Source organism: Hyla sarda, chromosome 1 (assembly GCF_029499605.1).
Source record: "Hyla sarda isolate aHylSar1 chromosome 1, aHylSar1.hap1, whole genome shotgun sequence".
NCBI classification, from domain to species: domain Eukaryota; kingdom Metazoa; phylum Chordata; class Amphibia; order Anura; family Hylidae; genus Hyla; species Hyla sarda.
In genome coordinates, this window is record NC_079189.1 from 469,604,830 (window position 1) to 469,618,279 (window position 13,450).

General features: G+C 39.8%; 1 protein-coding gene across 1 annotated transcript; it reads left to right on the forward strand.

Annotated features, from left to right (window-relative positions):
* Positions 1–549: 549 nt before the first annotated feature.
* LOC130285355 (izumo sperm-egg fusion protein 1-like) lies at positions 550–13,073 on the forward strand. The gene is made up of 12 exons (XM_056536718.1): positions 550–858; positions 948–1,022; positions 1,117–1,200; positions 3,893–3,913; positions 4,137–4,151; positions 5,643–5,726; positions 7,150–7,200; positions 8,930–9,004; positions 9,238–9,338; positions 9,683–9,824; positions 12,293–12,464; positions 12,658–13,073. The coding sequence occupies exons 1-12, from the start codon at positions 639–641 to the stop codon at positions 12,710–12,712; spliced, it is 1,095 nt and encodes a 364-aa protein (XP_056392693.1). The 5' UTR covers positions 550–638; the 3' UTR covers positions 12,713–13,073.
* Positions 13,074–13,450: the final 377 nt, after the last annotated feature.

Here is a 13,450-nt window from a genome sequence, read left to right on the forward strand (position 1 = left end):
ATAATGACCCCCCTGGGCGATATGCCGGGATGCCTGCTGAACGATTTCAGCAGGCATCCGGCTCCGCTCCAGCTAGCGGCTGGGGCCGGAAATGCGCAGGGCGTATCCATACGCCCTGTGTCCTTAAGGACTTAGAAATGGGGGCGTATGGATACGCCCTGTGTCCTTAAGGAGTTAAAACAGGGATGTCGTGTTCAGTTCTCAGGATATGTTATGATGGTAAGAATACTGCTGTATCCAATGTGGCAGAGTTTGCTTTATTTGAGCTTCCAGCAAAAATATGAATGGAGCATAAGTCATGTTTTCCATCACTATCCTATCAGATCAGTCTCCAAATTGCAGCCATATTTTTTAACCCTTGAGGGGTTAAAGACAATATAATAACGCTCCTGAAATATCTATTTTAATAAAATCCTTTCAGTTGCTTATGTCTTACAGTGCCTTGTTGGCATATGCGTTATAACATCATCATGTCATCATGATGTCATAAACACATGTTCCCCTAAGACAGTGTGTAAGGCTGTAGAATGTATCAGTTCTATAATTTTCTCAGTTAGAGAAGTTATTGACAGGACTAAGCGACCAGTAACTACTGGAAGCAAATTCATAAAGACTTTTTGGTTTTGACCAAAAATAAAATGATGTGGAGCGTAGTATTTGGTACATGGCTCCTGATAGCACAGTCCCTTGGATGCATACCCTGCAATAAAAGGGGTTTGGAGGCTCTTGAGAAATTGAAGATCTTTATTCAGGACCAGGTTCTGGTAGAAGAAACCGCCGCCTATGTGACTATCAAAAATTTTGCAAACGCTGCCAAAAGGCAAATTGAACAATACTTGGAGGATGTGGGGACTCTGGGTAATTCTTTTAATTTTACTATTATGATTTCTGTGAAAATTCAAAAAGGATGCATTATTAATAATGATTGTTCTGTATTTATATTCCAGATGAGTATGCCCTATCCGAAATAGGGTCCGAATATAAAATATCAGTCAATATCATCGTGGACTTGGACTCTACAGGTAATTGCTGAATTTTCAATGTAGATGAATAGAAATGAAATGGCTTTAGTTTGGGAGCAGAGGCTGATATATCTGTCACTTCTATTTATTCCAGGTGTGAATCTTCTCAATGACCTTGAACACCAGTTCAAAAGACTCAAGGAGAAGATTGAGAGTATTGTGCAGGAGGCAGAGAAACGTAAGTCTATACAGAACCAGTCTTGGGATGACATGGATAGCCTTCCCCTGTATGTTACAACTGATAAAGGGTTTCCCTCCCCCACAGATTTCCCCAAAATGTATATTAATGCATTTACAGATGTATCAGAGCTCAATTTGTCATTTACTTGCCACTTTTGTGAACCATGATAACTTATTTGGCTCTTATATATCAAAACTAACAAAGACCTGTACTTGTTTTTCCTGGCAACCACTCACAGCTGAGCATTAGAATGTTGACAGCTGAACAAAGAATGGTTGCCATGGCAGCGAGGTCAGTATTTTAGTTTGGTAGTTTAGATATGTAAGTGATATTGATGTAATACAATGGCTCAGATTTACTAATATAATTTGTTTTCCTATTTGGCATACCCATTACAAATTGTGCTTCATATATGTGTGATTCACCTTCTCACATATCATTACCAGAAACATGAAATAAAGAAATTAAGAAAACACAACAATCCTCCTGTGTCATTGGGCTGCTTGAGGCTGTGTTCACACGTTCAGGTTTTTAATGATTAAAATGAAAGCCAAAAACAGCTCATATATGAAGGACACGTACAGAGGAGACAATTTATCTTCTCCTCTTTTAAGATCCATTCCTGGCTTGTGGAATGTGGATGGCTATGTGGGAATATCGCCTTATAGGCCAAAATACTGTGAGGTAACACAGCCATAGAGTTGATATCAAGGCTGGTGCAAGGATTTTTGCCACCCTAGGCAAAACCTCATTACGTCCCCCCCCCCCCCCCCCCCCCCCACTAAAAAAGAAAAAAAAAAAAAAAAACTTTGGTCTAAAGAAATATATTTTGGCCGGTGTGTAAGCATGGCCTTAGTAGGTTGTGTTCCCACATTTGTTTGTGAACGATATCACCATACAATGAATAACACCGCACTGTTAACACTGTGATGCTGGGGGGAGCCTGGGGTGTCAGTGCATGTGGGGTGCACATAGAAGATGCTGGGTAGCCCGCCTGATTGAATAGTATGGGTGTCACTAATAGATTGTAAGGCAGCATGGTGCACTACACATTATCATGTAACTGCCACCCTGTGTATGCCTTATCTTTGTGCAACTATAATACTAGGCAAGTACCCCCCTCATGAATAGTAGGCGTGTGAGTGGTTGTTCATCAGTATTTTACACCTGTGCGACCTCCCCTTATATAGCATTGTGGCTGACTTGCATCATTGTGGGAATAGGTGCCTAACCAGCCCTTGTACCAGTAACCAGTAAGTGTGGTGTTTTTTCTGTAATTTTTTTGAGTGATTTTTGTCCCAAACATATTCACACCCTTTCCCCCTTCCTAACATGTGCCGGGTGCCTCAATCTTCCACGCAACCTCTGAGGCAGTCTAAACAGGACACATAAAAGACGTCCCTAGCATGCATCATCTGTAGAGTTGCCATCTTTATCTTGCAAAAAAATACCAGCCATGCTAATTTGCATATTTGATGATATATGTGTGACATCAAAGGAAGAAATATAATACATATGTGGGGGGAAATTTTGTCCTCTTCTGACCCTTATAATTTTTTTATTTGTTTGTATACGGTGCTGTATAAGGAAGGGCTCATTTTTGTACCGTGATCTGCAGTTTTAAACTGTGCCATTTTTCATGTGACTTTTTGATCTCTTTTTATTACATATGGGAGTTGCAGATAGTTTCCAGCATGCCCTCACACAGCTCTGTAGCTACCCAAAACCAAAACTACAACTCCCAGCATGTTGCACTATATAGTAAAATAGTATAGGTTGCAGTGCAACATGTTGGGAATTGTAGCTTTGAGTCAGCTACAGAGCCATAGGTTGTGTCAAAGAATGTTGGAAGTTGCTGTTACTAGCTAATTACAATACCCAGCATGCCTTGACGCAGCCTAAAGCATCTGGTATCTTTATCCTAGAAACTGCCACCTCACCCACTTTCCTTGACTCAAAATGTGCCAGAATGGTTCACAGAGTAGAGAGGTGCAAACTCCTCCACCATTCTCTATGTTGGGGCCTTGTGAGGTCACGGCATTGCACATCTGTTGAATTTGGGGAGGGGAGGAAGTTGATAGCGGGGCTAAAAGTTAACTAAAATCCCAACAAAGTTTTTGCTCACCACAGATAAGGTTCACTAGAGACACATCAGGGGGTAGGCTGGGAGTGCACGGAACCATGCAGAGGAGCCGGTACTCATAAGGAGCTTGTCCAGGAACAAAAAAATTGTGGAATATCAGCTCCCCTAAAAATTCAAACTTTAATAATATCCATAAAAAATCTTGTGCTCAAAAACAAACATTTAAACGCTAAATGAAACACTGACGCGTTTCGGTTTGTTAGAAAGCCTTAATCATGGCGATAGTCTCACTACAGCAATAGTGTCTGCTAAAGGACACAAATAAAGTTGAAAATGGAGGCCATTGGCATTGAGAGGGGGAGGGGAAATATCTGAGTGCTCTGCATACTGGAGATGAGTGTGCCCCGGCAGAGGAAAAACAAAAAAAACCTGCTTCCTGAGCGCAGCACCCTTATTCAATGTGCGCTCTAGGATGGAGTCTACATTGCCTATAGGTGGCATCGGCGTTTGTTTACATATGTGTATAGCTATAATATATAGTGTGTTTTACTAATATTCTGATTTGTTATTAGTCATTTACATTTTTTTTTTATGTTCAATTTTTAGGGAGATGCCCTAACAAGAAAGGTGAGTTCTTATAGATATTTTTCTATGAAAACATTCTATATTTATTTTACAAGTGAGTTACACAGTAACAACTCATAGTAACTCACCATTTCTGGGACTAGTCACCTCAGTCGCTATTGGTAATTTAGACTGTTGTTTATAATTTTTTTCACTATTATAGTTTTTTTCAGTTTAAGTATATGACAATGAAATATTAATATTCCTTTTTTATGTTATTTTTCAGATTTTGACAACTGTGGTAAGTAGATTTTATATTTCTTATATAAATATTATAAAATAATTTTATAGGACCATGTTCACATGAACATTAACCATGTGGGTTTTTAAAGTAAAACAAGCACAATGATTTCAACATCAAAACCATGTCCTATCACTAAAAAAATCCCTGCTGCCATTGATCTCAATGAGGGATGTTTAACAATGAAGAAAAAAAGAAGTGACATGTGGCCATCCAGTCCCGAACTTATGCACCCATTAGAATCAATAACAACTTCAGGACAGGAACCCTCCCCGGTCTGACCAAAGTTTGGAGAAAGCTATGGTACAGTAATGTGTATAACCCCTTAACGACGAGCGCCCTAAATGTACGTCCTGGTGCGGTGGTACTTAACGCACCAGGACGTACATTTACGTCCAAAGCATAACCGCGAGCAGGAGCGATGCCTGAATCATGTGCGGCAGGTCCCGGCTGCTGATCGCAGCCAGGGACCCGACCGTAATGGTGGACATCCGCGATCCCACGGATGTCTGCCATTAACCCCTCAGATGCAGTGATCAATACAGATCACGGTATCTGCAGCATAGCGGTCACTTAAATGGATGATCGGATTGCCCACAGAGCTGCCGCGGCGATCCGATCATCCAGCACGGCAGACGGAGGTCCCCTCACCTGGCTCCGCTGCCTTCCCGGCATCTTCTGCTCTGATCTGCCTTCCCGCAGACCAGAGCAGGTGACCGATAATGCTGATAAGTGCTGTGTCCTATACATAGCACGGAACAGTATTAGCAATCGAGTGATTTCTATAAATAGTCCCCTATGGAGACTATTAAAGTGTAAAAATAAAAGTAAAAAAAGTAAAAAAATAAAGTAAAAAAAATGTGAAAAACCCCCTCCCCCAATAAAAATGTAACTTGTCCCATTTTCCCTATTTCATCCCCAAAAAGTGTTTAAAAATATTTTAAATACATATTTGGTATCGCCGCATGCGTAAATATCTGAACTATTAAAATAAAATGTTAATGATACCGTACGGTGAACGGCGTGAACGTAAAAATAAAAAAAAATCTAAATAGATGCTTTTTTATTCCCCCAAAAATTTATAAAAAATGGATTAAAAGTTCTATATAAGCAAATATGGTATCAATAAAAAGTAAAGATCACGGTGCAAAAAAGGAGCCCTCATACCGCCGCTTATACGGAAAAATGAAAAAGTTATAGGTCTTCAAAATATGGGGATTTTAAACATTCTAATTTGATTAAAAAGTTTGCGATTTTTTTTAAGTGCAACAGTAATACAAAAGTATGTTATCAGGGGTATAATTTTAATCGTATTGACCCAAAAATAAAGAACACATGACATTTTTACCGTAAATTGTACGGCATAAAAGCAAAACCTTCCAAAATTAGCAAATTTGCCCCTTCCAAAATTAGCAAATTTGCCCATAGCAAATTTGCCCATGTTAACATACCCTAACATTGTAAGTTTTTTAAACAACTGCCTTTCCTCAGGTTTATTGGTCCAAACATTGACCAACTGCAGGACCTGTGAAAAGGAGAAGACGATTTGCGCTGGAGGATCTCCTGGAAATCAAGGTAAGGTTAATAGTAAAGTAAAATAATTGTAAGCTTCATAGTAAAACTCATAATAGTGACCAGAATGAATACGATCGCATCATCATCAACCTTATTATTCCATAAGTCACTGCTGTGCATGTACATAAGATTTGTATTAAAAGTTCACAGTGGTATCAGAATATGACTATTATACAGGAATACGCAGCTCTACATATCTGCTATACTTCTCTCTGTGAAAAAATAATCTAAAACCAGTAAATAGGAGCTGCTGTTGACTGGCTTCCAATATTTATTTATAACAGAGGGCATCAGAAAAGGAACATGAGGAAAGTGAGAATAAACAGGCAGCTGTTTTGTTGGGGCACACTTGGGTTGTCTCTATCTTTAGTGCTGGCTACTTGGATGGTGTTATTTTAGACTACTGGCTGATACTTTATGGAGGTCACTATGGTCAGCAGTCTATGGGGACATTTGTGCACAGTTTAGAGGGTGCTATGTAGAGGACACTATATATAGAGGACATGTTTGGGAGAATATAAGCTTTGTTATTGGACAGGGGACATTAGCTTAGGTGGTGTGCTAATATGACATGTTATAGTTTTAGTATTGGAGTGCAGCTACAGACAAATAGTCACTTGTGACATCAGGGTAGCGTTAACCACCATGCTCCAAGGTACAACAGTTCTCCTGGGCCAAGCACTGGAGAATAACAACATCAGATGCAGGGTTATGGAAAACTGCCTATACTGAGGTTCAAGATAACTGTTAAAATCCCTTACAATGCAAATTGAAAGAGGGGAGATGCAGAGGAACTATTAGACTTTAGACTTGAGACCACCCGCGCTGACTTGAAACTCACTGCTGTGCTTCCCGCCAGGCTTTGACTTTAGACTTTTGGATCAAGAGTTGCCTGGGGCTTTCTATCTCCTGCTATTGTAGACTTTTAGACTGGACCTGTGTGGAGGGGTACTTGCAGATGGTTGAAGGGTTTTGACTTTTCCACAGGAACTCTTCAGGTTACTACAGACTCCTCCCCACTACTCTCCACACTGCTTCTTCAGTTCTTCTCCTCAACAGAATATCTCCTCCCCCCTACACTACTTAAAGCACAGGCTTGGGGGCATCCCATCGGGCATAAGGATCACATGGTTTTCTCTGCATGAGGAATGTTAAACATTTATTAAATGCAACATAATAAATACATTGGAAAACAAGAAATGGCAAATTAGAGCACAATACAGAACCCTGAGCAGTGGGGCCAAGCAAAGGCACCTGAGGCAGCATTTACCTGACAGGGCCATGTCTTGTACTAGAGCACCACACTTACACTATGTAAAATAAATCACAGGGCCTGGACATTGTGCATATCCTCCTTCTATAGAAATTACAATATTGTGTCTTGATGATGTAATTTTTATATTATGTTTCCCTCTCTTCACAGAATTCTTTGACAAGTGCACCTGCATATGCACCACCCAGAACAAATGTTTCGGTAAATATCCACTTATATTTAGGAAGTAGAAAACATAGAACATAAAATCCAGTACATTTTTGTACAATATTAAAAGGCTACATTGTAAAATGAGAAGGAAAAAATGGCAGTATAATGGGTAGCTGCAAATTTATACAAAGCTTCAGTTTTTTTTAACCCCTTAATGACCAATGACGTTTATACATACCGGGCGGCCCTCACCTGACTCCTGTAGCTGAGGGCCACCAATAATAGCCAACATGATGTAAAGGATTCACTACTAAGGTAACCAGAGGGCTTACCTTTCTTTCCCTGTGATCCATCCTTGAGCCCAGCTCTTTAAATCAAGCGCAGAGCACACAGTTCAATGCAGTTTTATGGAACTACATTGACTTGTATGAGGAATTTAATGATTCCTCCTAAAAGTCCCCTAAGTGACCAATAAAGTGAAAAAAAAATTATAAAGGTTTAACCCACACATTAACCATTACATTAACCATTTCATAGAGCCCGGTAAAAAAAAAAAAGAAAGAAAAAAGTAATAGTGGTCAGAAAATGGAAATTCAATTTTTATTTTATTTTTTCTAAAAAGTTTAGAATTTTTTTTAATCAGTAAAACATAATGCAAACAATATAATTTGAGTATTGTTCTAATTGTGCCAACCTAAAGTATCAAGATTACATGTTAGTTTGACCATACGATGAATGAAGTCTATGCACTTCCATAGATTTATATAGAGGGGGCGGGGCATGATGTCACAAGAGGGTGTGACATCACTGTCGCACATTCCGTAAGAAAGAATTTAGGTGCTAAACCTGACAAAAAGAGCCAGAATCATGTTAGTAAAAGAGGGCCAATATGTTTGGTTTTTGAAAAAATGTCAGGAACACACCCCTTTTCTGTGACCATGCCCCTTTCGGGTGTTCTCATAAAATGGAGACTTAGTCGGGTTTTTCTCAATTCTGGAGCAAAATCTGGTGCAAAATCTGGTGCAGACAGAATTTCTGGCGCAAAGGGCACAACCCGACAAAACATGTCGGGTTTGCAAAAAAAACATTAGAGCCAATGTGTGAACATCTCCATAAAGGAGTAATCTGGGTTCAGAAAGTTATACAGATTTTTAATTTACCTCTATTTAAACATCTTAATCCCTCCAGTACTTATCAGCTGCTGTATACTACACAGGAAGTTGTATTGTTCTTTTCTGTCTGACCAGAGTGCTCTCTGCTGACACCTCTGTCCATGTCAGGAACTGTCCAGAGCAGGAACAAATCCCCATAGCAAACATCTCCTCTGGACAGTTCCTGACATAGACAGAGGTGTTAGCAGAGAGCACTGTGGTCAAACAGAATTATTTTTTTTTTTAAACTAGAAGGAAATTTGTAGTATACAGCAGCTGATAAGTACTGGAAGGCTTAAGATTTTTAAATAGAAGGAGGTTAAAAATCTATTTAACTTTCTGGCACCAGTTGATTTAAAAAAAAAAAAAAAATTTACACCGGAGTACCCCTTCAATATTCAGTACCCTGCTAATAGAAAATCTTGCTGAACCAGAAGGACATTTACTTTACTATACCTCTCCAATGGTGCCATAAGCAGAATAGAAGCCTCATTCATGGCGGCCTGTGTTTTGTCCATGTGACAGAGGGGTGATACCCATCACCCCTTTATCAGGAGATTGATTCTAAGGAAAAATTCTACAGAGACTTTAATACTCGGATCACACTTTACTTTTTTTTTTAAAATCAGATTTAAAGTCCGGAGATGAATGCACTCCGTGCAAAGATATGACATCACGTCTTGCAGAGGTTATAGACTGTGGAGGTAAGTAGATAGTATAAAATAAACCAGTCACTAGCATATACAATGTAAAGGCATCTCTCTGTAATGACAGACAGATGTAGTCCCATGTAAGGAACCCCAGCACATTCATATGCTATGATAGTATATATATATATATATATATATATATATATATATATATATATATATATATGAAAGTGCAGAGACAGACTAGCTACAAAATTATGACTATAATATTTCATGTCACTTTTTAGAGAGAAATATTGCAGTTACAGAAGATCACGATGTTCTCCTTGCCTGTAACTTAGAATGGTATCCGAGGCTTGAGGACGGATATAAAAACATTTTCAGTAAGGTAAAAACCATTAAAATTGTCAATAATATAGGTGTAAAGTAGAAAATGATTGTCATAAAAGGAGATATGTCATACAAAAAAGGGGATAGGGTTTGGATCGCAGGGGGTCCCCACAATCTCCTGTACGGAGCCATGGCTCTCCCCTGGAACGGCGCGTCAGGACCCCTGCCCGAAGCGGAGGCGCCATGCCTCCTCCACATATCTCTATGAGAGAGCTGTTCGGCTATCTTCCGTTCTCCCATAGAGATATATGGAGGGGGCGTGGCAGACCCTGCTTTGGGCGTATAAATCTATAGTTTATAAGCCATTGAGACATATCTGAAACACTCTTATTATCTCTCCAGACTTCTCATCCTGCACAAAGGGTAACTGAGGATCCTTATATTGAGCTGAAAGAAATTCAGAAATATGAAGCTGGCCAATACATATGTACCACCATTCTTAATTCTGGTGTGCCAATCGCTAAATATACTTATAACGTGAAAGGTAAGAGCCCATTATTACGGACAATTTACTGGATTTTGGATTTAGTTCTGTTATACATGACTATAATATTATTTATAGTGTTACAGTTATTTAAGAAAATACCCATCTCTAGATATAGTCAGTAGAAGTGTATGGTAGCGGCCTTCACTCCCCAGTTTACTTCTCGCTCCCACTTGTTGTAGGAGACAGGCCCCAGAGAATTAGGATCTCATACAATGAGATGAATTGAGGGGTGAAGCAGGGAGTGAAGAGCACTACCATGGGCTATATTTAGAGGTTGGTAAATTAAAAGGGGTATTCCAGGCCAAAACTTTTTTTTATATATATCAACTGGCTCCAGAAAGTTAAACAGATTTGTAAATTACTTCTATCAAAAAATCTTAATCCTTCCAATAGTTATTAGCTTCTGAATTTGAGTTGTTGTTTTCTGTCTAACTGTTCTCTGATGACTCATGTCCCGGGAGCTGTGCAGTTCCTATGGGGATATTCTCCCATCATGCACAGCTCCCGGGACGTGACATCATCATTGAGCAGTTAGACAGAAAACTTCAGAAGCTAATAACTATTGGAAGGATTAAGATTTTTTAATAGAAGTAATTTACAAATCTGTTTAACCTTCCTGAGCCAGTTGATATATATAAAAAAAGGTTTTGCCTGGAATACCCCTTTAACCCCTTAAGGACTCAGCCCATTTTGGCCTTAAGAACTCAGACAATTTAATTTTTACGTTTTCATTTTTTCCTCCTCGCCTTCTAAAAATCATAACTCTTTTATATTTTCATCCACAGACTAGTATGTGGCTTGTTTTTTGCGCGACCAGTTGTCCTTTGTAATAACATCACTCATTATATCATAAAATTTATGGCGCAACCAAAAAACACTATTTTTGTGGGGAAATTAAAATGAAAAACGCAATTTTGCTAATTTTGGAAGGTTTCGTTTTCCCGCCGTACAATTTATGGTAAAAATGACATGTGTTCTTTATTCTGAGGGTCAATACGATTAAAATGATACCCATTATTACAAACTTTTATATTATTGTTGCGCTTAAAAAAAATCACAAACTTTTTAACCAAATTAGTACGTTTATAATCCCTTTATTTTGATGACCTCTAACTTTTTTATTTTTCTGTATAAGCTCATTTTTTGCGCCATGATCTTTACTTTTTTTTGATACCACATTTGCATATAAAAAAATTTTAATACATTTTTTATAATTTTTTTAAATAAAATGTATAAAAAAAGTAGGAATTTTGGACTTTTTTTTTTTTTTTTTTCGTTCACGCCGTTCACCGTACGGGACCATTAACATTTTATTTAAATAGTTCGGACATTTACGCAATACCAAATTGGCGATACCAAATATGTCTATTTAAAAAAAAATTACGCTTTTTGGGGGTAAAATAGGAAAAAACGGACGTTTTACTTTTTTATTGGGGGAGGGGATTTTTCACTTTTTTTTACCTTTTACTTTTACATTTTTTTTTACACTTGAATAGTCCCCATAGGGGACTATTCATAGCAATACCATGATTGCTAATACTGATCTGTTCTATGTATAGGACATAGAACAGATCAGTGTTTTCGGTCATCTTTGGCTCTGGTCTGCTCGATCACAGACCAGAGCAGGAGACGCCGGGAGCCGTGTGGCGTTCTGAATGATCGGATCCCCGCAGCAGCGCTGCGGGCGATCCGATCATTCATTCAAATTGCGCACTGCCGCAGATGCCGGGATCTGTATTGATCCCGGCACCTGAGGGGTTAATGGCGGACGCCCGCGAGATCTCGGGCGTCGGCCATTGCCGGCGGGTCCCTGGCTGCGATCAGCAGCCGGGATCAGCCGAGCATGACACGGGCATCGCTCCGATGCCCGCGGTTATGCACAGGACGTAAATGTACGTCCTGGTGCGTTAAGTACCACCTCACCAGGACGTACATTTACGTCCTGCATCCTTAAGGGGTTAATAGTAAAACGGATTAAGGTTAAATGATGGCTGTTCTTTAATTATAAATTAAACTGGGTTCACACTGTATCATATTCGGTGTGTATTTTATTCTCTGAGCGGAGATTCCATCTCTAGCTGGAGCTGATAATGAAGCTTGGCAATTATATACAGGGGCATAGCTATAAGGGGTTCAAAGGTAGAAGTCGCACCGGGGCCCTGATGCCTAAGGGGGCCCCAAAGCACATATGCCCCATAAGAGACCAGTAGTATAATTGACACATGGGGCCCTGTTGCAGATTTTGCACGGGGGCCCAGAAGCTACAGGTTACGCCTGTAGAAGTGTATTGGGCTTTCATTTGAGGCAGAAATTTTATCGTGTGAATAGACCCTAAGACCTGTACAATTGTATTCAACCTGCAGCTCTATGTTTCATATGGTATGAAAAGCCTTTATGACCAATATTGTTATGTTATACTTTATTCTGATGGTTTGTACTATTAAGACAATTTCTTTAATATTTAGTTGGCAGCGGATTAGGAGCAGTGACTGAAATAGACAAGCCTGTGCCAACACTTCCCGCAGAGACAGAAATGTCAACCTCCGAGCCACTAGCTGAGGATCCCACACTTAAGTTACCCGACATTGCAGCATATGTAGCTGGTGCCATCACCTTATCACTGTTCGCTGGCCTAGGGTTTGTAACACTTAGTAGTATTTACATTGCCATATAACAAAGGGATCAGTTATTCTAACTAACAGACATCCTCAGCTATACAGTACAATATATCCATTTAATGATGTCTGCTCACACTCCACCCATTCTCAAGGTGGTGGAATGTACATGTAGATATCAAATAATGTAATAATATCTTTATTTTTTCTTTCAGTATCTTCATGTGCTTAAGAAAATCAAAAAAGGCTAAGGATATCTCGCCAGTGTGAAGGCTTTAAGATCATGTGGCCACACAAAAAAAAAGTAGAAAAAAAAGATGAAAAAACAAAAACAAAGAAAAAAAAATAAAAAACCACAAAAAACTTAAAAAAATAAATGTTTCCTTCCCCCGAAGAAACCTTGTCTGTAGCATTTATTTAATTTACACCGATATCTGCATGTATCTAAAACAGCCGACAATGAATTAGAACTACTAGGGGCAGCTGCCCTGGGCACTGTCATTCCTGGTGACCCAAAGTAGCTAGCTCCATGCTAAAGCAGCTAGCCACTGCCGCCGGTCCAGAGAGGGCCGGCCCTGCCACTACACTGCGGCTCACTGTTCTAAAGCGGCACCGTGGCCTTTAAAACAGTGAGCCTGCGGCATGGACAAACAGGGGACACCGCACAAGTGACGTTCCTCCGGAGACCCGCGCAGGAGGACGTCACCGTCGTCAAACGTCAATCTCAGCCGATGCAGGAAAGAGGAAACCACTGACGGCCAGGTGAGTGTGTCTGTAAGTGTATGTCTGTAGTGTGTCTGTAAGTGTATCTGTCTGTAGTGTATGTCTGTAGTGTGTGTCTGTAAGAGTATGTCTGTAGTGTGTGTCTGCAAGTATATGTCTGTAGTGTGTGTCTGTAAGTATATGTCTGTTAGTGTATGCAGGATCGGCGTTGGGGGTGGCAAACCAGGCAATTGCGTAGGGCCCCCGTCCCCTAGAGGGCCCCCTGCCAGCTGCTCAGTAGGAGGG

Excerpts from the sequence above, each read along its gene's own strand:
- LOC130285355 (XM_056536718.1), top strand. The coding sequence starts at position 639 with ATGATGTGGAGCGTAGTATTTGGTACATGGCTCCTGATAGCACAGTCC. Across the intron at positions 9,005-9,237 it reads AGAGGTTATAGACTGTGGAG|AGAGAAATATTGCAGTTACA; the intron begins GTAAGTAGATAG and ends GTCACTTTTTAG. Across the intron at positions 9,339-9,682 it reads ATAAAAACATTTTCAGTAAG|ACTTCTCATCCTGCACAAAG; the intron begins GTAAAAACCATT and ends TTATCTCTCCAG.